General features: G+C 36.2%; 1 protein-coding gene across 6 annotated transcripts in view; it reads right to left on the bottom strand.

Moving 5' to 3' along the window:
- ATRX (ATRX chromatin remodeler) overlaps positions 1–25,513 on the bottom strand; it is a 308,545-nt gene that overhangs the window by 5,876 nt on the left and 277,156 nt on the right. For all 6 annotated transcript variants that reach the window (XM_057719184.1, XM_057719187.1, XM_057719185.1 and 3 more), the window contains 2 exons: positions 1,473–1,622; positions 505–630 (listed from right to left, as the gene is read on the bottom strand). In XM_057719184.1, the coding sequence (XP_057575167.1) occupies positions 505–630; positions 1,473–1,622 (276 nt within the window). The remainder of the gene's footprint in view (positions 1–504; positions 631–1,472; positions 1,623–25,513) is intronic.

The raw sequence follows: 25,513 nt of genomic DNA, 5'->3' as shown, positions 1-25,513 counted from the left end.
ACACTGCATTAGAATATAAATCAATGTCAAGGAAGGGAGGGAATACGGGGATATGTGTATAAAAACAGATGATTGAACCTGGTGTACCCCCAAAAAATAATAAAAAAAAATAAAATAAAGACCACATATGGTCTTAAAAAAAAAAAAGAATATAAATCAATGTATGTATTTATCCTACTTTCAAACATTAAGTAATATTTGCTTATTCAAAATATTTTGTAACTGAAGAAAGTGCTATTTCCTTAGCCAGTCAGTTGCCCTATTATTCCTTAATTAAAATTATTCAAACTATATTAATTCAAGGCCTGATTCCCTTGTGCTCAAACCACATTTTATTACACTATGTTGGTTCAAAAAGGTCAACAAATAAAAGAAAAATTTCTTGGTCTATTCAGGGGTAATCTTTTGGAGAATGTGATATTCCTGCATAGGGAACCCTCAACAACAGGGCACTTGAAATTGCCTTTAATTCAAGTTAAACTACTTTTGTACTTCACAACTTACCTCCAGCTGTTGATTACTCATTGCTGACAGGGCTCCCAAATTGAAAGGAATATAAGGAGTTTGAGAGTTGAAACTGACAGGGGGTAAATTGGTCCCAGTTGGTATGTTGAAACGCATGGTCAGTCCCTAAAAACAAAAAATTATGCACTTTCCACATTGTGATTTAAAACTTGAAATTCTACATCACCTACTGGTTTAGAAAAAAATCCACATTCTCAGATCTAGGAAATTATTAACACTCTTTCACACACAAACAAATCACCCTTTTCACCCGAAACCAAGATCTTATTACATAGAAAGCTTTAACCCCTAAAGGTGTACTCTTTTTCTGATAATTCCCACAGAATGGGGCAACTCAGAGAATTCTGATGAGACTCCTAAAATCACAACGTTAAAGAAGTTTGGTACAATGAGTTAGGAGTTTAAAAAGGATTCAGGTATTAGGATAAAGTTTCCCATGCTCAAGCACATTTTTGCTCAAGGAGTGTGGTGTTTAAAACAGATGTGAGACTATTTTAAATGAAGTTGCTGCTGGAGATTGACATTAATGTCCAATAATGGAGTATTTTTCTGTTCTGATTATCAGTCAAAACGTAGATTTCATGGTACACATGCTAACAAATTTACTCCTACCTCCAAACTCTAAGCTACTATATATCTGTTATTCCAGGGAGGGTGTTGATGGAAGTTAAGTGATGCTAAATATATAGCTTCCCACTAATCTCTCAATTTAGCAAGTGCTAATCAGAAATAAGGTTACTACTCTTAAAGGGGAAAATATTTTCTTCTCTCCTCTCCTCCTACTCTATCACCAAAGGTAGCCAAAGCCTGTAAAGACTCTCATACTTGGGGACTCTGTTCCTGAAGATTCACTACATTACTACCTGCTCCAATTATGACCCTTTTCTTCCTCCATTGTTCTTTCAAATGACTAACATTAAAGAAAAGAGGCATTTCAAATGAACTACCTTCTTCTCTGCTTCATACTCAGCCCAAGCTGCTTTTCTTTCTTCTTCAGTCAACTCTTCTTCTTCTTTGTGGTCCAAAAGAGAATCATGTTCATGATATCCTACAATGTGTTCTTTATGTATTTGAAGAAGTTCTGCAAGTATGGTGTCCTGTTTAGAGGGGTTGAAATAACAGAGAATTATTTTCTCCCTCTGGATCATATCTCCGTAGTTCTTTGGTCTACTGTTAGACTAGAAACTAGAAACTGGCTGCTATACAGATTTCTGATATATATGTTACCTAGAAAACATTCACAACATATGCAACACCAGCCTCTTATGTAAGAATGTTATGTTTTTATATAGCCTGTTTTAGGGGTTCAATTTTTTAATGACTACTTTTCATCTTTCAAGCTTTTTTCTTCCAACTTTTTTCTAATTTTTTCATATGCATTTTGTTTTGTGCTTTGTTCTGAGTTAATTTAAAAAAATGCTAACCTAAGTCTGCTTAACTCAGAGATTACACTGAATGCCTGTGCTAAAAATCATGGCTACTCCTGTTCATACATATTTAACAACTTTATTTTCACAATCACTTTAGCTACCAACTGCTGTATCAGCAAAAAACAAATCTAAATTAATCAAAACAGCTACAGAACAGTTTAACTGGAACATACAGTCCTTATATTTCAATTGTAAGATGGTCAAATATAAATTACACTGTAAGGACCCATGGATCAAATTTAAACTGATATACACAGTTTATCAATTTACTATCATCATGTCTTTTTTAAAGTCATAATGTCTTAAGTCAGTCTTTTAAGGATAAAAAAACTAAAAGCTTAAAAATTGGAATCATTTATATACTCAGTAAGAACACCAAACTCCTGCTCTGTGTGACTGATTATGAGGGAGACACACACAAATGGAGATTTGGGGGGCAGGGGGTAAAGTGATCCATGGACATGTTACTTGCTAATAAAAAATTTACGAAGTTGTTTATTAAGAAATAAAAGATGAAAACCTGGATATATAAAATGCAAATTAATTCACTTTACAAAAGGATTTTCCATAGCTTCTAATAGCAAGTTTCCTTAGAACACATTTTCTAAATTGAGTGTGAACTTAGTGAAGGAACATAAATAATGACTGGTCAAAGAAAGGTATAGGGAGGTATATAGCACATTAAATTTAAATTTAATCTGAATCTAATAACGTTTAATGCCTCCATAAGTTTTAGCATAGACAAAGCCCACACTTGAAAAGAATTCTGTCTTTATATCTTCAACCATAGAATATAGGATCCAACACATTCAAATGTTTGTTAAATAACTCAAGATGAAAATTTCAACTCATGAGGCCCTAAGTTTTTTCTGTGCAACAGCAAATGCTGACACCAATTCCAAACATTCTGATATTTGGTATCATGTTAACAAACTTTTTATCTTGCTACCTCAATAAACACTTGAAATAATCAGTTGATAATTTCATGAAAGAAAAGGAACTGATTTGAATGTAACTGAGCTGTAACTGAGATTTTATAATTCATTTTGAATACATGTGCTATTTCTTTTGTTGAAAACGTTAAAAGACTATACAAGTGAGAGGGCTGTGAAAGTCTACTGGTGGAACACATACATGCTAATAAGTTTAGTTCTTTTAAAATGTTAACTAAACATTTCTCTCCTGCACCAGTGTAGAAATCTGCCATCAAAGCTGACTTCTCTGCCTTATAGCATATAGAACAGGTTTATCATCACTAGACAGATCTCCAAAGTTCAGAGTTACTGACCAGACAGGCAGGGAGATAGGATAGCCTGAATTAAATTCTACTAAAAGATAATGCTTCCTTAGATGTGTGTCTCACATGCTTACCCCCCAAGCATGACTCAGGAGAGAGGTATGTAATAAAACCAGATAACATTGACTAATATTTTTAGCAAGTGACTATGCCAAATACAATTAGGAAAGTCAGCTGTTCTACAAAATACCAAATAAATTACAAGGTAGAAATGTTCTATACACAGTCCCTAATTTTACTTCTGTATGACAATAAGGGATGCTCTTAACTATAGTCAAAAATCACCTCATTTCTCTAAGACAGCAACTTAAAGGAAAGACCAGGAGAACTGTGTGCTAGGAACTGAATTTATTTTTCAGCTGTGTGGTTCTCTTCGTAATACTGGAATAATAACTTAATCTAGTTATGACTGTAAGTTAAACTTGGATGAAATACTCTATAGTCACATATGTAACAGGAAGAGATAAGAATAGCAGGAATAAATGAAATACCCAATTCTTTGGCAATAAACACTGTGTCAGTTAAGTGTAGTGTTTACTTCTCAATTATAAATACCACGATTCATACATTAACTACCTTTTATGGTTAGAAAAGCCTTTCCAGAAATGCATGTGTGCAGTGTGTATACATGCATACACATACACACAAACACACTCTATGCACCCTTTAAAAAAGTGTCTGTGATTTCAGGGAGCTTTATCAAGTTAGTCCTTAGCATCCTTTAACTTCAAAGTCCAAACTTATCATCGTGAAATTGGATGTCCAGAGAGGCAAAGTAACCTTTTTCCAATCACAGAGGTAAGGCCTAGCTAGGACTAGAACATTAATTTCCTGACTCCTATCCAATGATCATTCTATCACACGGTAAAGAATGACTGTTTTGAGGCGTGGTGCCTCCATTTCCCAGATCTATTCTCTTAAAAAAAGAAAATTCCCTAAAGGATTCCAGGGGAAGGAGAAACTTAAGTAGGTCTATTTTTTCTCACTATTAACACTTTTGTGCTTTTTAAAGTTTTTTTTTAAAGTATGTGTTAATTTTTTAATAAAAAAATATAAAAACTGAAACAAACACAATTCTTAGACACAAACTTGTAAAAGGCCAATTCATGCTTAGCTTGAAACTGACATGAACTATTTTACCATTTTCATCTTCAGGAGATATTCATTTTAGGAAATCCCATTTCTAAAACCTTTAAATGTCTTCTCCCCACCAATTCCAGATTTAAGATCTATGCTTATCAAGTCAAACATGATTGCCTAGTTATGGTCAGATTATGACAGAGGTTCAGCTTCTGTCCATGCAATAACTTTCATTTTGACCCACAGTCAACTAAAGTGCCAACAAGTCAGAGCAAAAGTGCATGTGACTTAGTTTTTTTATCATTAAAATATTTTGGACCCTTTACCTAAAACATTACCGCCCTCCTACATCAAGCCAAAAAATCAATCATATTGCTTCTACTGGCTACAACACTCCCTTCTTTTCAAAGATATTTTTTTCCTTTTCCAAAAGTATTTTAATCTTGATCTCTGATACACACAAAAAAACAAAAACAAACAACAGTAATGAGAGATCACTAATTATTCACCCTGTTATTTTAGTAATATATTTCACGGAAAAATTAAAATTTGCTGAATTGTGTGCCATTTCTTTCCCCTCAGTTAACCATGTCTAAAACACTCCACTCATTGGACCTTTTTACCAATTAGCAGACTCCCCCAAACATTGTCCAGTGGTGGCTACCAAAATTATAGTTACTACGGCTAGAAGGGAACCATCTGCCTTGTTGTTATCTTTTTTTTAAGCTCCTTATTGGAGTATAATTGCTTTACACTGTTGTGCCAGTTTCTGTTGCACAACAGAGTGAATCAGCTGTATTTGTAATGGAAAAAGAAGACGTGGCACATATATACAATGGAATATTACTCAGCCATAAAAAGGAATGAAATTGACTTATTTGTAGTGAGATGGATGGACCTAGAGACTGTCACACAGAGTGAAGTAAGCCAGAAAGAAAAAAACAAATACCGTATGCTAACTCATATATATGGAATCTAAAACAACAGTACTGATGGACCCAGTGACAGGCAAGAATAAAGATGCAAATGTAGAGGACATGGGGTGTGGAGTGAAAGGGAAACTGGGCTATAGAGAGAGAGTATCACTGACATATATACACTACCAAATGTAAAATAGCTAGTGGGAAGCTGCTGCATAAAACAGGGAGATCAACTCGAGGATGGGTGAGGACTTAGAGGGGTGAGATAGGGAGGGTGCAAAGAATTTTTTAAAATTTTAATGGAGACAATGTTAATATTTATTATAAAAAGTAGAGATAACTACCAGTAACATTTGTTGTATATCCCTCCACACATTTACACAACACACTCATGTAAATGCACACATTTTCACATAAAAATGGGACGGTACTATACATAGTTTTAAAACCTATTTTTCTGCCTTAATATCTTTCCATGAACATTATTTTACACTAAATACAAACCTTCATTGTTTTTAATGGCTGCAAGGTGTGTACATTATATAGATATGCTTTATCATCTATTTAATTATTCTCTTAAGAGTTTACTAGGACATTTATGCCATTTTTAGTTTTTAATTATTACCAAATTTGCAATGAAATAGGTTAATGGATAAATTTTAAAGTATATCAACCAACTTGTTCATACAATAATATGCTGACAATACTCAAGGACTTAGACAAGTATGTTTACCACTATTTCCATTTTAACAAAGAAAAGACAGTACGTAAAAGTTGACTGACTTTTAAAGGAACAAGATTAATTTATACATTTCAGAAGGAGGAAAGCAGAAATCTTCCTTTCTTGCAGAGTGAAAACACAAGTAAGAGAAAGAAGATACAGGATTTCTGATACAAACTGTTTCTACATCTTTCCCATTTAAATTAATTGCAGCATACTGTCAATACAAGAAACAGATGATGAGATTAAGAGGGCAAAAAAGTATTGGTAACAGGATCTTCAGAATATTTCTTTGGGAAAAACAGTTTTGCAAAGTCTAGAGCAAGTTATAAAAGTTTATAAAGAAAATTTTCATCCCAATACACAATATAATCGTGGAGAGGTCTTCTGTTTTTTCCCCTTGAAGCCTGCATTTATATTAGTTGCTATAGTAACACTATTATTGAAAACAATACTGGAACAGAATCTATAATCACTAGGCCAACAGTCATCAAAATGAGGTTTAAATTACATCCAAATGTGTACCTTTACTTTTCTTTGTCTAAATTTTATTTTTCCTTAAATAAGTGAAAAAGCTTACAAGCTGGGAAAAGCATGGTCTATATTCTAGCTAACAACCTAAATTAGTTTGAGCTTTAAAATGACTAGTTCAATTAATAAAATAAAATTAATGATAAACTACAAGTTTAAGTTAATTTATTTAGAAGTTTAAAGTATTTGGCAAGCTGACAAAAATTTCCATTTAATTAATTCTGAAATTCAACCTTGAAAATAAACTTTTTAAAAAACAATCAAGGCTTTGCCTAGGGGTGGGGGGCAGGGGTTTGCCATGTTTCAAAATATTTTGCTTGCCATCACTTTGAATTTGAGTTTTATAAAATCTGGAAATGTCAGTAGAATACTTTAGTGCCATAGGACCCACTCAAAAAGCTAGGAAAAAAATTCCTCTTATTACTTAAATAAGCCGAGATTCTTAATAAAGAAACTTAATATTGCTGGTCAAAAAGTTTCTACTTTCAAATTTAAAGCCTATTTCTTCCCAAACTACATGAGAAAAAAATGCAACATATTTGATAAGTAACTAGAGAGCTATTGAATGAAGTTCACATACCACCTCATACCAGATTTTGAGGTCAAGAGCACATAACCCTTGCCAAAGAGCATTTATAAATATATCCAGATTCTCAAATTGTAGGTATGAATAAGATAGTGACAACTACAGAACTTGTAACTTTCAAGGGAAGAAAAGGCAGGCCTTCCCAAACTGACACTGGTGGAGGGTAAAAGCCAGAATCTCCTTTGATAAGAACGTTTTATACTCAATTTAACATTTAAAGAACTAGATACTATATTTAGCATTTTACCCTTAAAAACTGGTTATCCATCACAATTCTTATACATGACACATGTCATTCACTGTGAGGTAGAGTGTCATTCTATATTTTATATGACTCTAGTGACTTTCTAGAGGTTGCAGCTTTCCAAGTAGAGCCTGAATTCAACACAATTCTTACACTATACAATCTGCAGTTCACATTATCTCTTTAATTTATTAACAGTTACATCCTCTAACTCAACCATAGGTGTGCTATAAAAAATACATGAAAATAGGAGGGAAAGCAGTTATTTAGCAGCTCAAATTACATTTAAAGAAATAAAACATTAAAATATAAAATGGTTTAAAAAATGACGTAAATAAGGCCATCTAGTGATTCTTATATTGACCAAATCTCTCCCACAATTTATATTCCTTTAAGGGTCCAAAGTAATAAATTTAATGTAAAAAGCTTAGCCATGAAACCATCAGTAATTGAAGAGACAGAAGTGAGACATTCACCTGCTTACTTCCCTTAAAAGTATCACAGCTTCAATTTTTCACTGTCCCTATTACAAGACACATTTGATCCAGGCAACCTCAGTAACACACTTTAGGATATTAATATATGGATACTGTGGTACTCAAGTACCTATACTAATCCAGAATCACTGTCATTTCAACATGTTAGTTATGTCCTTCTGAACTCCTCTAAATGAAAATGGAAAAAACTGAAAGGACATATAACCTTGCTTACCATGCTTCTCTCTACAACAATTTTATGTATAACCAGATTGCTTGAAATATAAACATCAGTATAATTTTGTGGGAACGAACTGATTTGATAAAAAGGAAGACCTGTGCCAGCCTTTTGAATTTCAGAAGAAAGTTTAATGTTTAATGGCAGAATTTAAATGAAAGAATACATACATATATATATACAAAAACTAACTTTGTACATTGGGAGGCTTTATACATAGTGGTTAAGATGACAGGCTCTAGAGTACTGCTCCAACAATAATGATGGTAATGATGGAAATGTTCTGGGTCTGCACTGTCCAAAAGGGTAGCTACTAGCCACATGTGGCTACTGAGCACTTGAAATGTGACTAGTGTGACTGAGGAACTAAATATTTAATTTAGTTTAATTAATTTAAATGTAAAAAGCCACATGTAGCCAGTGGCTCTTATACTGGGCAGTGCAGATCTAGTGTCTTATTGGGTTTAAACCCTAGTTCTAACACTTATTAGCCCTATATCCTTGAGCAAGTTATCTCTCTGGATATAAGCTTCCTGGTCTGTAAAATGGGCCTAATAAGTATCTACTTCACAGGATTACTGTGGAGATTAAATATTATACATGAGGTATTTAGCAAAGTGCCTGGTTTACCAATGAGCTTTACGTTGCTAAATCTAATGGTTAATTCTCAAACCTGATCCTACCCATCTACCAGTAACATCTAACAGAATTTAATCACTTTCTTCAACAAAATATTTTCTTCTCTTGATCAGCTAACTGGGACCAAGAAAAGACTCTAGTAGGTGTTAACTTACCACTTACTCTTAATTCCAACACCTTTTCTAAAGGTCTAAAGCAGACCCTCACTTTAAAAAACAATGTATTCCCAATCAGAGAGAGTACTTTTCACACCTTAATCAAGTCTTTCTATTGAACAATTCATTAGATAAATTTGACAAATTATCTGATGTCATAAATGTCCTAGAAAATTCTAGATATATGGCCACAATAATTACAGGAGGACCAATAAATTATTACTTGTCCTGAGAATGTACATATATAAAAAAAATTTTTTTAGCTGATGCTCAAAGCTTCAGAGCCCCCAGAGGAGAGAGCAACAACAGGTGTGCGGAGGGCAGAGCAGAAAGACTCCCATACCGACAATCCAGGCAGCACTCCCCAGGCAGAGACACTAGTCTGCTCACCCGCAGCGGCAGGTGGGGGCTGGGTGCCAAGGCTTGGACTTTGGAGAACAGACAACAGGGAGAGAACTGGGGCTGGCTGTGACAAAGCAGTCTGAGGGGAAAGTGCACTACAGCTAGCTGGGAGGGAGTTTGGGGAAAAGCCTGGGCCTGACTGAGAGGCAGGAGACCTTTGTATCAGGGTGCTGGAGAGGAGCCTGCTGTTCTGCGAACTCACAGGCTGCAGAGTGGCATCTGTGCGAGCACCACCCACGCCCCGCGGCTGCTAAATTGAAACACAGAGCTTGTTGCCACCACTGCACCCGCTGCCGTCACTGCCAAGGGTCCTGTGTGTAGGGCAGGTCACTGGCCACGTCCTCCCAGTGGCGGGTGCAGCCCACTAGTGCCAGGGGGTCCTGCGTTTGGGACCAGCTTCCCTGGGAGAGCACAATGGCACACTTCAGGCTCATGCTGACCTCTGCTGCTGCAAGCACTCCTGCAAATTTCAATTGGACTGCCATACCCCTCCCTCCCCTCAACCTGAATTTGCAAGTGAGCCCCAATCACCCTCTTTTGCCCCCTATTGCCTGGCCGGGAACAGACTCCTGAGAGCAGCCAACATGCAAAGAAGCGACCAAAACCAAAACTGATCCCCAAGGACTGTAGGACCAAAGAAGAGAAAGGAAAACAGCTGCAGGAAGAGCAGATTTAATACCGACAATACATTTGATAAACTCTGCATTTGTGGATCACCTGAACAGACGGGTGTTTCTACAATAGCGGCTGTAGACTTAGGGGGCAACTGTGCACTGTGGAGACAAATACACACAGGACTAATACCAGATCACAGTCTGAGCTCACCACAGTCCTCTCCACACCAGTTGCAGAGACCTACCTAGAAGTACTGGAGGACTTCCTGTGCAAGTGTGCACATCTCCTTGTGTGATTTTGACTGTTTAGAGTTGCTTTTACCACCTGTCTTGGGGATCTGTCTGTCCTTTCCCTTTCTTCCTTTTTTAATTTTCTCTCTTTCTATCTCCTTCTTCTCCATGCTGTGCAGCTTCAAGGGGCTTGGTGCTCCAGCTGGGGATCAGACCTGGAACTCTGAGGCAGCAGAGCTGAGTCCAGGATGTTGGACCACCAGGGAACTCCCAATCCCATGGAATATTAATCAGCAAGTGCTCTCCCAGGTCTCATTCTCAACACTAAGATCCAAATCCAACCAAAGGCCAGTAAGCTCCAGTGCTGGATAGCTCAAGCCAAACAACTAGTAAGACAGGAACATAACCACACCCATTACCAGACAGACAATCTACAGTCATACTAAGTCCACAGACAGACCCAAACACACCAACAGATGTGGCTCTGCACATCAGAAGGATAAGATCCGCTCCACACAAAAGAACACAGGAAACCAGTCCCCCCCACCAAGAAGCCTACACAACCCAATGGATCAACCACCCCACTGGGCACAGACAACAGAATTAAAAAGAACCACGACCCTGCAGCCTAAGAAAAGAAGACACCAAACACAGTAAGTTAAACAAAATGAGAAAACAGAGAAAGATGCAGCTGATCAAGGAACAAGGTAAAACCCCACAAGACCAGGCAAATGAAGAAGAGAGAGCCAGTCTACCTGAAAAAGAATTCACAATAATGATAGTAAAATGATCCAAGATTTCAGAAGCAGTATTGAGGCACAGATGGAGCAAATGAAAGAAATCTTTAATGAGGAGCTGGAAGAACTAAAGAACAAACAGTGATGAACAACACAATAACTGAACTTAAAAATACTCTAGAAGGAATGCAGAGCGGAATAACTGAGACAGAAGAACGGATAAGTTACCTGGAAGACAGAATCATGGAAATAACTGACACGGAGCAGAATAAAGAAAAAAGAATGAAAAGAATTGAAGACAGTCTCAGAGACGTCTGGGACAACATTAAAAGTACCAATATTCGAAATATAGGGGTCCCAGAAGAAGAAGAGAAAAAGAAAGGGTCGGAGAAAATATTTGAAGAGCTTAGAGTGGAAAACTTCCCCAACATGGGAAAGGAAATAGTAAGTCAAGTCCAAGAAGCACAGAGAGTCCCATACAGAATAAATGCAAGGAGAAACACACCAAAGCACATATTAATTAAACTAATGAAAATTAAACACAAAGAAAAAGTATTAAAAGCAGCAAGAGAAAAACAACAAATAACATATAAGGGAAAACCCATAAGGATAACAGCTGATCTTTCTGCAGAAACTCTGCAGGCCAGAAGAGAGTGACAGGATATATTTAAAGTCTTGAAAGAGAAAAAACCTATAGCCAAGAATACTCTATCCAAAAAGAATCTCATTCACATTCGACAGAGAAATCAAAAGCATTACAGACAAGCAAAAGTTAAGAGAATTCAGCACCACCAAGCCAGACTTACAACAATTGCTAAAGGAACTTCTCTAGGCAGAAAACACAAGAAAAGGAAAAGACCTACAAAAACTAACACAAAACAGTTAAGAAAATAGTAATAGGAACATACATGTCAATAATTACCTTAAATGTAAATGGATTAAACACTCCAATCAAAAGACAAAGACTGGCTGAATGGATACAAAAACAAGACCCTTATACATGCTGTCTACAAGAGACCCATGTCAGACTAGGAACACATACAGACTGAAAGTGAGGGGATGGAAAAAGATATTCCATGCAAAGAGAAATCAGAAGAAAGCTGGAGTAGCAATACTCATATCAGACAAATTAGATGTTAAAGTAAAGACTATTACAAGAGACAAGGAAGGACACTACATTATGATCAAGGAATCAATCCAAGAAGAAGCTAGAACAATTGTAAATATCTAGGCAGCCAGCATGGGAGCATCTCAATACATAAGGCAAATGCTAACAGCTGGAAAAGGGGAAATCGACAATAACACAATAATAGTAGGAGACTTGAACACCCCACTTACACCAATGGACAGATCATCCAAACACAAAACAAATAAGGAAACACAAGATTTAAAGGACACATTAGACTATCTTTATAGGACATTCCATCCAAAAACGACAGAAAACACTTTCTTCTCAGGTGCACACAGAACATTCTCCAGGATAGATCACATCTTGGGTCACAAATCAAGCCTCAGTAAGTTCAAGAAAATTGAAATCATATCAAGTATTTTCTCCGACCACAAGGCCATGAGACTAGGTATCAATTACAGGAAAAAAAGCTGCAAAAAATACAAACACAAGGAGGCTAAACAATACACTATTAAACAACCAAGAAGTCACTGCAGAAATCAAAGAGGAAATAAAAAAAATACCTAGAAACAAATGACAACAAAAACACAACAACCCAAAAGTGATGGGATGCAGCAAAGGCAGCTCCAAGAGGGAAGTTTATATCAATACAGTTCTACCTCAAGAAACAAAAAAAATCGAATAAACAACCTAACCTTACACCTAAAACAATTAGAGAAAGAAGAACAAAGAAACCCCAAAGTGAGTGGAAGGACAGAAATCATAAAGATCAGATCAGAAATAAATGAAAAAGAAAGGAAGGAAACAATAGCAAAAATTAATGAAACTAAAAGCTGGTTCTATTTGAAGACAAACAAAATTGATAAACCATTAGACAGACTCATCAGGAAAAAGGGGGGGATGTATAAATCAACAGAATTAGAAATGAAAAATGGGAAGTAACAACTGACACTACAGAAATGCAAAAGATCATGAGAGACTACTACAAACAACTATATGCCAATAAATTGGATAGCCTGGAAGAAATGGATAAATTCTTCGAAAAATACAATCTTCCAAGACCGAACCAGGAAGAAATAGAAGATATGAACAGACCAATCACAAGTACGGAAATTGAGGCTGTGATTAAAAATCTCCCAACAAACAAAAGCCCAGGGCCAGGTGGCTTCACAGGAGAATTCTATCAAATATTTCGAGGAGAGCTAACACCTATCCTTCTCAAACTCTTCCAAAATAGAGCAGAAGGAGGAACACTCCCAAACTCATTCTATGAGGCCACCATCACCCTGATACCAAAACCAGGCAAAGATGTCACAAAAAAAGAAAACTACAGGCCAATATCACTGATGAATATAGATGCAAAAATCCTCAACAAAATACTAGCAAACAGAATCCAACAGCACATTAAAAAAATCATACACCATGACCAAGTGGGGTTTATCCCTGGAATGCAAGGATTCTTCAATATATGCAAATCAATCAACGTGATACATCATATCAACAAATTGAAGGAAAAAAACCATATGATCATCTCAATAGATGCAGAAAAACCTCTTGACAAAATTCAACATCCATTTATGATAAAAAACTCTCCAGAAAATGGGCATAGAAGGAAATTACCTCAACATAATAAAAGCCATACAGGAGAAACCGAAAGCCAACATCATTCTAAATGGTGAAAAACTGAAAGCATTCCCTCTAAGAACAGGAACAACACAAGGGTGCCCACTCTCACCATTATTATTCAACATAGTTTTGGAAGTTTTAGCCACAGCAATCAGAGAAGAAAATGAAATAAAAGGAATCCAAACTGGAAAAGAAGAAGTAAAATGATCACTCTTTGCAGATGATATGATATTATATATAGCAAACCCTAAAGACTCTATCAGAAAACTGCTAGCACTAATCGATGAATTTAGTAAAGTAGCAGGATACAAAATTAATGCACAGAAATCTCTTGCTTTCCTATACACTAACACCGAAAAAGTAGAAAGAGAAATTAAGGAAACTTTCCCATTCACCATTGCAACAAAAAGAATAAAATACCAAGGAATATACCTGCCTAAGGAGGCAAAAGACCTGTAGGCAGAAAACTATAAGACACTGATGAAAGAAATCAAAGATGATACAAACAGATGGAGGGACATACCATGTTCTTGGACTGGAAGAATCAACACTGTGAAAATGACTATCCTACCCAAAGCAATTTACAGATTCAATGCAATCCCGATCAAATTACCAATGGCATTTTCTATAGAACTAGAACAAGAAATCTTACGATTTGTATGGAAACGCAAAAGACCCCGAATAGCCAAAGCAACCTTGAGTAGAAAAAATGGAGTTGGTGGAATCAGGCTTCCTGACTTCAAACTATACTACAAGGCCACAGTGATCAAGATGGTATGGTACTGGCACAAAAATAGAAAGGAAAATCAATGGAACAGAATAGAGAACCCAGAGGTAAACCCAGGCACATATGGGCACCTTATCTTTGACAAAGGAAGCAAGAATATACAATGGAAAAAAGACAGACTCTTCAATAAGTGGTGCTGAGTAAATTGGACAGCAACATGTAGAAGAATGAAATCAGAACACTTCCTAACACCATACACAAAAATAAACTCCAAATGGATTAAAGACCTACATGTAAGGCCAGACACTACAAAACTCCTAGAAGAAAACATAGGCAGAACACTCTATGACATACACCAAAGCAAGATCCTTTGTGACCCACCTCTTAGAATTATGGAAATAAAATCAAGAATAAACAAATGGGACCTAATGAAACTTAAAAGCTTTTGCACAGCGAAAGAAACCATAAACAAGACTAGAAGGCAACCCTCAGAATGGGAAAAAATACTTGCCAATGAAGCAACAGACAAAGGATACATCTCCAAAATATACAAGCAGCTCATGCAGCTTAATACCAAAAAAGCAAAGAACCCAATCCACAAATGGGCAGAAGACCTAAATAGATATTTCTCCAGAGAAGACATACAGATGGCCAACAAACACATGAAAAGATGCTCAACATCACTCATCATCAGAGACATGCAAGGCAAAGCCACAATGAGGTATCACCTCTCACTGGTCATAATGGCCATCATCAAAAAATCTAGAAACAATAAATGTTGGAGAGGGTGTGGAGAAAAGGGAACCCTCCTGCACTGTTGGTGGGAATGTAAGTTGGTACAGCCACTATGGAAAACAATTTGTAGGTTCCTTAAAAAACTACAAATAGAACTACCATATGATCCAGTAATCCCACTCCTGGGCATATACCCAGAGAAAGCCATAATCCAAAAAGAAACATGTACCATAATGTTCACTGCAGCACTATTTACAATAGCCAGGACATGGAAGCAACCTAAATGGCCATCAACAGATGAATGGATAAAGAAGATGTGGCATACACACACACACACACACACACACACACACACACACACAATGGAATCTTACTCAGCCATAAAAAGGAATGAAATGGAGCTACATGTAATGAGGTGTATAGACCTATAGTCTGTCATACAGAGTGTAGTAAGCCAGAAAGAGAAAAATACTGTATGCTAATTCATATATATGGAATCTAAAAAAAAAATGATACTGATAAACCCAGTGACAGGGCAAGAATAAGGATGCAGATGCAGAGAATGGACTGGAGGACATGGGGTTGGGGGGGTGGGGGCGAAGGGGAAGCTGGGACGAAGTAAGAGAGTAGCATAGACATATATACACTACCAACTGTAAGATAGATAGCTAGTGAGAAGTTGCTGTATAACAAAGGGAGATCAACTCGATGATGGGTGATGACTTAGAGGGCTGAGATAGGGAGGTTGGGAGAGATTCGTGGGAGGGAGGGGATATGGGGATATATGTATAAATACAGCTGACTCACTTTGTTGTACAGCAAAAACTGGCACAATAGTGTAAAGCAATTATATTCCAATAAAGCGGTTTAAATAAAAAGAAAGAAATATATGGAGAGACTCAACCAAATACAGTGTGTGCACCTTGAGTGGATCTGGTTTGAACAAAGAAACTATAACAAACATTTTTTGAGACAAGTAGGGTAATTTGAATTTTAACATGGATGTGGTATAAGATGATGTTAGAAAATTAAGAAGTTATTACTTTTATGGTATTGTGGTTATATAAGAAATGTCTTTATAATTTTGAGTTTATACTGAAATATTTACAACTGAAATATCTTATTATTTAAAATATCTCAGAAAAATAGAGGCAAATGTGGCAAAATATAAACAAGTACTAAATCTAGGGTATAGGTACATGAGTATACATTATATTTTTCTGGTTTGAAAATTTCACAATAGGAAACATTTTTAATTAACCTTTTTTTTAAAACATATTTTCTTTGCGATAAGGGACGGAGACAACACTAGACTATGTGGCAGAATTCTGGGACAGCCCAAAGTCTAAAAGATGGGTCCATACCCTTTTTAGCCCTAGTTACCTCTCTATTTTAGCAAATCAAAACAGTTTTCTTAAGCTGGAGTCTGAATCCAAGTCACCTCTCTACAGATTTTTTAAACAGCTAAACTGAACGCATAAATGCATGGTGACACTCTTCTAAGAACTTCAAATGAAGTATCTAACTTGTCATAATAACTGTATGAAGTACATACTGTTTTCTACCCCCATATTATTGGTGAGATTTCTAAGATCATGAATCAGCATGGGCTGCTGGTTTCTTCCCTGACAATCAACCTGCAGAAAAAACTGTAAAGGAAACATGAAGTTCAGGAACGTATAGAGACACACACATATGTGTGACATCACTGTAGTAACAAAACAAGTATCATATGCCACCTGAAGCAGAGTTTTGAAAAAATAAGGAAATAAGGGAAGACACTGCCAATATGAAATTCAGGTAAAAATTATCTTAAAAGTGTTAAAATAAAATATTTTGGATAAAAAAAATTGCTGAAATAAATAACTCAATGGATAGTATAAACAGCAGGAGAGGTACAGCTGAAGAATAACTTAGTTAGGAGAACAGACTGAGACACTTTCCCAGAAGACAGCAGGAAAGGATAAAGAAATAGGAAATGCAAAAGAAAAGCTAAAAGATATGAAGGGCAGGCATTCAGTAATAATAGTCTCAGAAGGAGATGAAAATTAAAGTGGAGAGGACGAGATTTTTGAGGAATAATAGACACCAATTTCTCAGAATGACAGATTAAGAAACTGAGAGATGGAGAAGTCAAATAACTTGATATGGTCAAGATTCAAATCCAGGTGGTCTTGCCCAAGGGCTCCTGCCCTTAACCAACATCCTATACTGACTCAGGACTGAAGATCATTAAATTCACCATCAAAGATAATTTTTTTTTTTTTGGCACACGGGCTTAGTTGCTCCGCGGCATGTGGGATCTTCCTGGAGCTGGGATCGAACCCGTGACCTCTGCATTGGCAGGCGGATTCTTAACCACTGCGCCACCTAGGAAGCCCCATCCATCAAAGATAATTAAGGAGGACTGGGATCAGCTTTGCCACTCTAGGATTTTGCAATAACTAAAAGATGAAATCTATACTCCCCAATATTACACACCTTGATAACACTGCAAATGCCTTTCCATAAACTCATGGCACCGAATAAGAGGGAAGTGTGAAGAAGTAAAGGTAACCCTTGTGCACTGTTGATGGGAACGTAAATTGGTGCAGCCACTACGGAAAACAGTATGGGGCTTCCTGAAAAAACTAAAAATAGAACTAACTATCACAGGATCCAGCAATTCCACTCCTGGGTATTCATCCAAAGGAAACTAAAACACTAACTCAAAAAGATATCTGCACCTCCATGTTCAACACAGCATTGCTTACAATAGCCAAGATATGGAAACAACCTAAGTGCCATCCATGGGTGAATGGATAAAGAAGATGTGGTACATACAGTGTAAATACAATGAAATATTACTGAGACATAAAAGAGGAAATCCTGCCATTTGTAACAACATGTATGGATGGTAAGGGCATTTTGCTAAGTGAAATAAGTCATACTGAGAAAGACAAATATCATATGACCTCACTTATGTGTGGAATATAAAAAAGCTGAAATTATAGAAACAAAGTAGAGTGATGGTTACCAGGAGCTGGGGTGTGTGTGTGAAATGGAGAGATGTTTGTCAAAGAGTACAAATTTCCAATTATAAGATGAGTAAGTTCTGGTGATATAATGTACAGGGTGTTGGCCATAGTTAATAATACTGTATTGTATATTTGAAAGTTGCTAAGAGAGTAGATCTTAAAAGCTCTCATCAAAAAAAAATATAAATGTATGTGGTGATAGATGTTAACTAGACTTACTGTAGTGATCATTTTGCAATATACACATACATCAAATGATCGTTGTACATCTAAAACTAATATAATGTTATATGTCAATTACATCTCAATGGAAAAAAGTTAGACATAAAAAGAAGAAAGTATGAAGTCTTATCAAAGGAGAGTGCCTCATTTTACTATTTTCACAAGTTTATTCACATAATATATTAATGGTGGCACAGTAGAGTGTAGTAGCTGAAAGAGTATGGGGTCTGGAATCATTGCACTGATATCAAATGCAGGTGATACCACTTCTGTCATAATTTTATTATGCATAAAATAGAAATAAACTCTACCAGCTTTGTAAGGTGGCCATCAGGATTACATGATTCAATGCTAGTAAAGCCCTTAATACAGTACCTGGCTGCTGGGAAAACTGGACAGCTGCATGTAAGAGAATGAAATTAGAATATTCTCTAACACCATGCACAAAAATAAACTTAAAGTGGATTAAAGGCCTAAATGTAAGACTGGATACTATAAAACTCTTAGAGGAAAACATAGGCAGGACACCCTTTGACATAAATCACAGCAATATCTTTTTGGATCCATCTCCTACAGCAATGGAAATGAGAACAAAAATAAACAAATGGGACCTAATGAAACTTAAAAGCTTTTGCATAGCAAAGGAAACCATAAACGAAATGAAAAGACAATGTACAGAACGGGAGAAAATATTTGGAAACGATGCCACCAACAAGGGATTAATCTCCAAAATATATGAACAGCTCATACAGCTCAATATCAAAAAACCAAACAGCCCAATCAAAAAACAGGCAGATCTAAATAGACACTTTTCCAAAGAAGACATACAGATGGCCAAAATGCACATGAAAATATGCTCTACATTGCTAATTGTTAGAGAAATGCAAATCAAAACTACAAAGAGGTGTCACCTCACACTGGTCAGAATGGCCATCACCAAAAAGTCTGTAAATAATAAATGCTGGAGAGGATATGGAGAAAAACGAACCCTCCCACACTGCTGGTGGGAATGTAAATTGGTATAACCACTATGAAGAACAGTGTGGAGGTGCCTTAGAAAACTAAAAATAGAGCTACCACATGATCCTGCAATCTCACTCCTGGGCATATATTCAGAGAAAACCATGGACATATATCCAGAGAAAACCATAATTCGAAAAGATACATGCACCCTGATGTTCACTGCAGTACTATTTACAACAGCCAGGACATGGAAGCAACCTAAATGTCCATCAACAGATAAATGGATAAAGAAGATGTGATACACACACACTTACTGGAATATTATTCAGCCATAAAAAAGAATGAAATAATGCCATTTGCAGCAACATGGATGGACCTAGAGATTATCATACTAAGTGAACTAAGCCAGGCAGAGAAAGACAAGTATCATATGATATCACTTATATGTGGAATCTAAAAGAAAATGATACAAATGAACTTGCAAAACAGAGACTTACAGACTTAAAAAACAAACATGTTTACCAAAGGGGAAGGAGGGGTGGGGGGGATAAATTAGGAGGTTGGGATTAACATATAAGCCCAACTATATATGAAATAAACAACAAGGATCTACTATATATCACACGGAAGTATACTCAGTATTTTATAATAACCTATAAGGGAAAAGAATCTGAAAGGAATATACGTATTCCTGTAAGAACACATGGAAAAACCTGAACGAACATTTTGGCCAACTATATACATATATATGAATCACTGTTCTGTACACGTGAAACTAACATAATATTGTAAATTAACTATACTTCAGTAAAAATAAATAAAATAAAATCTCCAAAATGCACTCAAATACACACATTTCAGAACCAGGTGCTTGTTTTTCTTCTCAAAGCACTGATCACTGTCACACTCTATATTTTATGTCTTTACCTTGTTTATCATCTGTCTCTCCCCAACCCCACTGCAATGGAAGCTTCACAAGAGCAGGGATTTTTGTCTGCTTTATACATTGCTGTAGCCCCAGGATCTTGAACAGTGACTGGCATATAATAGGTACAGAATACATTTTTGTGAAGCGAACGAAAGTCAGTTTCCTCCCTCCCTCCTCTTCCTCTTCTCCTATGAATAGAGTGTCTGAACTCTGTTTTCACCCCCTTCTTTTTTCATTATTTCTGAGAGTTAAGAATAATTTTCAGGATCATTAAGACAGATTAAATGTCACACATACCCACCTTCTGCCTAATTCCTTAAAACTCCAACCCAGGTCCAGGCATACAATAGTCACCAGCTTGCTTCACATCCTTGTTTAGAATTAAGGAAACATGAATCAATTTGTTCTCACTTTCAACTAAATTAAGGGTAGAAGTCGCAGGTTCAGAAATACTGCCCCTAATTTGGTAGCTTAAGGCCTTTTCCCCTAGTGGGTAGGACAGGAAGGAATGCCTTTTAGAAACGTCAGCTGTCAGATAAAAGTACCTTTGTATTTGGTGATTTAAGTAAAAATTGTGTTCAACCTATTTCCAAAATTTCCATGCTTAATTGATTTTGGAAGCAATAATAAAAATCAAATTTTTATCAAAAAAATACAGTACCTGGCATAAAAGTTAGCTACTGCTCATTATTATTCTTAATTCAAAGGTTTAGCTGATAATAATCAGAAAGGCAAATCATACTCCTATATACCTTGTACTCACAGCAGCAGTGAAGCTTGTTAAAAATTCAGATTCTCAGGGCCCACACCCAGAAATTGATTCAGTAAGTCTTGGATGAAGCCAGGAATCTGCATTTTTATCAAGCTGTCAGGCAAATTTTAATGCAGGTTAGCCCAAGGCATGTCAACCATTGCCTCAGCTTACAATTTTAGGACAAAAATTTATTTGTTCATTGTCACACTTTTATTGAATACTTGCTATGTGCTAGGTATTATGCCAGGTGCTGGAGATACAGTGATGAAGATACATTGATACAATCCCTACCATAGCAAAGGCATAGCACAGGCTAGTAAAGAAGCATATAACGTAGAGAGAACAGATATATCTTTGAATTTGTATATAAAATAAAAAAGTTTCTACTAAATTCATTTATTCAATGAGCATTTACTAAATATAAACTTGATATTTTCAACTTTGTTATTTCCATGATCCATAATAGTAGGTATTTCTAGTGCTTCAAAAGAAGACACATTTCCTTAAATCGACCCCCAATCCTTGCCCTCAAGCCCCCCCACCCCCACCACTTCACCCCCACAGTGGAATCTCACATTCTACCCCCAACTCTGCTGGCAAGACAAGTCATTTGTGTTGATGTTTCCACCAGCAGTGATTTGTAAAACAGCTTGCCAGAGTTAGGGAGGTTGCCATTTAGGGGCATCATTGGTACCATGACCTCTTTAACCCAAATGTTTTCCCTAAGATACTTGTTGACTTTGGCTCCTTAGTTTTCCTCGTATTATAAGGTGATACGATCAAAGTAAGATACAAAGCAGCACTGTTAAAAAGCATTGTCAGTCTATTAACATGTATTTATTTTGTAGTTTGTGAAAGGATACTAGAAGCATCCCTTCAGTTTTAAAAATTATTACACTGCTATCACAGCTGGTTGTAAGGTAGACAATTCCTTTAAAGTATATATTATTTAAGAGGGAAAAATCCTTGAATGTTAGAAAGAGTAATAGTTTGTAGTCAAATGCATGCTAACATCACTGGAAGTGATTATCAATGTCTAGTAATTAAATATTATCATATTCCCTCTTCTTGATTACAAATGATCTCTAGGGGAGTTAAAACCTCAAATACCCATCTCTTCTGCAGCCTAGCTGGAATTATTGTCTCTGGCCTCTAAATGTTTTTAGTCTTCCACTTATCTGTCACGTGTCAAGCTAAATCTTCTAAGGATCAGGACTTCATAGGACTCCTCTGAAATTTCAAAAATTTAAGTCTATACTAGTTTCAGAGAAATGACCAAGGATAATGGCAATATTAATGACAATTATGGAAACAAAAATAGCAGCTAACATTTGAACACTTACTATGTGCCAGGCAGTGTGCTTTACAAGGATTATCTCTTCTGTGAGGTAGGTACTACTATTTTCTTATCTTCTTAAGGGGAAGGGAGCTTGGAAAGCTTATGTGGCTTGCCTAAAATTATATCCAAAAAAGGGTGATTGGCAGGTTACTTGCAAAAGGGACAGGGCTTAAACCATTTGCTCTTTTTACTGGGCATCAACCATCCCAGCAAATACTGAATAGGAAACGTTTACAACCTACAAAGAAATGGCAGAATCAAAACAATTTTTCTAGAGTTTATTATAATTTCTGGTGGTCTGTTCTTATTCAGATGAATAATAATCACTTTATGCCAATGAATACAAATATAGAAACAATACTAAAACTTGCTGTATTAAAAATAATGAACATACTAAACTTGTGATAAAAGAGGCAGAGAAGTAGGAGATAATGACATCAAACCTCGTACATGCTTCAATTATAAGCATGGCTCCTTAGAGGTATGCGTCAACAAAAATTGGGTTCATGTGCCACCATGTGGTTAATATACTTTAGGCTACTAATACTTGCCCTATAATTTAATGTGTCCTTTTGAACCTTTATTCTCAAAGGTAAATGCATGCAAGTGCCTGAAATAGGTTGATTAGCTATTTTATACTCTACATCAAATTATTAAATGCAGTATATTCCTCTCTAATGTTAAGAATGACTAAGGTAAAACCTTATATTACCATCTGCTGGCTAATAAAACTGCATGATAACATTTCTGTTCAGTAAACTATGTGTTGAGGTATTAAAACTTGAATAAAGGACTAAAGACAAAGGGAGAAAACTGTACACAACATCAGGGTAGAGGAAATAAAGCCTCACTTTGGGTACTTTAATTTAAATCCCCATTTTGTTTTTCCTATAATTATCAGCATGCACTCCATATGTAAAAAGACATAGGTAGTAAATGCTGGAAAAGGAAAGTGCAAAAAAATTTCTATGCCACTTTTATTGACTTTTGTTTTCTTAATAAAGGGTACAAAGCTTAGGTTGTATACCCACTGAAGCATATTATGAAACATGACCTTTACCAAGATTTTTATCTCTGATATCTATATAATTCATAAGTTTATTACCAGAAAAGGTACTTCCCCTAACACAATTTACACAAACAGTAACAGAGATCAGATATTACTCTAATATTAAAAAAACAAACAGTTAAGAATCAGTCAACAAATCTTTATCACTAGCAGCTTGTGTTAAAGGGTTTATAAATTTAGATCATGTTGAAGTTTCAAAATGTCTGAGGAACATTACTACCCTGAACAACTGAAGAAATGCATAGACAGTTGGTAGACATGATACAGGAGACACTAAAATCAACATATTTTTTAAATGGTTCCACAGAAATACAAGACCATTATACCTCAAAAAGGAGAAAGCAACAGCACCAACAACAGCAAGAAACCAATGAGGGGATTTAACAGAATATAATTCATAGGGTGGGGTGATGAATAGAACTGACTAAGATAGCTGAATACAGAACCGAAGACATGAATTACAGCTCCAATTCTCTTCCTTTCACACACCTGCTTCATTTCAATTTCACTGCTTGCAAAAAAGTAAGTCAAATTCTAACACCAATTTTCAATGATATATGGATCAATATGGAAAATAAAAAATACAGTTAAATATCACTATAAAGGTGACTAGAATTTCAAAAAAGGCCATATAAAAGTGTTAACACTGTTTTATTCACTATGGATGAAAGAAAAGGAGCAAATACAGTTCTTGCCTTTAATTAACTTCAGAGATAAAAAGACAAGAAAAAGTCAAGTGGTTAATAAACTGAGAGTAAATCTAATTAGAAAGTGAAGAAGTAAAAGAAAGTAAACAAGAACAGAAATACAGAAGAGGAGTTATATAATAATGACTTTACGAAGAAGTGATGAGGCAGAAAGTGATATAATAATCACATATCAAGTAAGTTGAAAATGAACACTTTCAGAACTATCAAAGGACAAAGAAAAGTTAAATCAAGGAGATATGCAATTTAATCATTATTTAGATAATAGCAATTTGAAGAAGTGAAAATGTACCATTTTTAGCAGTCTTTCATCTTAAAAAAATATGTATAAAAAGGCAGGTGTTTGTAACTGTACTATAATATAGTAGGAACCAACTCTGAAATGTCATTAGTAAGAGCAGGTTCAAACACCAAGAAATCCCTCACTGCAAATATAAAAAACACCTACTTGTACCCACTTCAGAGAGGACTAATATTCAAAATCCCATTAAAGGAAATGAAAACCAAATAGTATTGGGCAAAGTTAAATGAAATTCTAAATACAAGCCCAGGGAACAAAGTTAACATTTATTGAGTACCTACATCATGCCTGCTACTTCTCTATCCCCACTGCTACCATCTTAAGGCCTTCATTATCTCTCCCATGTGGATCATTTTAATAGCATACTAACAAGTATCTTAACATCCATTTTCTTTTCTCTAATCCATCCTGTCCACTGACACCCAAAGTGATTTTTCTAAAATGAAAATTTGCCCAGCCACACCCATTCATTTTCCATATAATCTATGGCTATTTTCTTGGCAGAATTGGGTATTTGCATCATAGAGAGTATTGCCCGCAAAGCCTAAAGTACTTACTCTTTGGCTTTTTACAGAAATAGTTTGCCAACCCCTGATCTAAACCAAGATGGAGATGTTGCCCTTCCCCCATTTATGAGGCATTATATCATTTTACTGAACACCTACTGTGTAAAAAGTACTTTTGTGGGCCTTGCTCCAGTGAATTCTCACTAAGAACTTTGCAGCAACTATCACGTAACTCAAATGAAATTACCCAGATAACAGGAGTCTACTGGCCTTGAAAAAAACACTCCTCAATTTACTTTCCCCAGCTTTGCAGGGATTCTCATTTAAAAAGCTCCCCTGGGGGGAGAAAAGATGGCGGCAAAGTAGAGGGACATGGAATGCATCCCTCTCCACAGATGCATTGGGAATGCACCAAAAGACGCAACAATTCCCACAGAGAACCAACTGAACACCAGCAGACGACCCCGGACACCAGAAAGGACTGCAAGGATCCCGACATAACTGGTAGGGAGGCATCTAAGATGGCTCAAAGAGGGTGAAGCGGCTGAGCTGTGGCAGACGGGAGGGAGTGAGAAACACACAGAGGGTCCGCACCACGGCTCAGCGTTCCCGGATTGAGACGTCGATTCACAGTTGAACAGGGGGTCAGGGAGCGGGAGCGTGG

Source organism: Hippopotamus amphibius, chromosome X (genome assembly GCF_030028045.1).
Source record: "Hippopotamus amphibius kiboko isolate mHipAmp2 chromosome X, mHipAmp2.hap2, whole genome shotgun sequence".
In the NCBI taxonomy this organism is placed as follows: domain Eukaryota; kingdom Metazoa; phylum Chordata; class Mammalia; order Artiodactyla; family Hippopotamidae; genus Hippopotamus; species Hippopotamus amphibius.
Note: the sequence above shows the minus strand (reverse complement) of the source record. Positions and strands in the feature narration are given on the sequence as shown.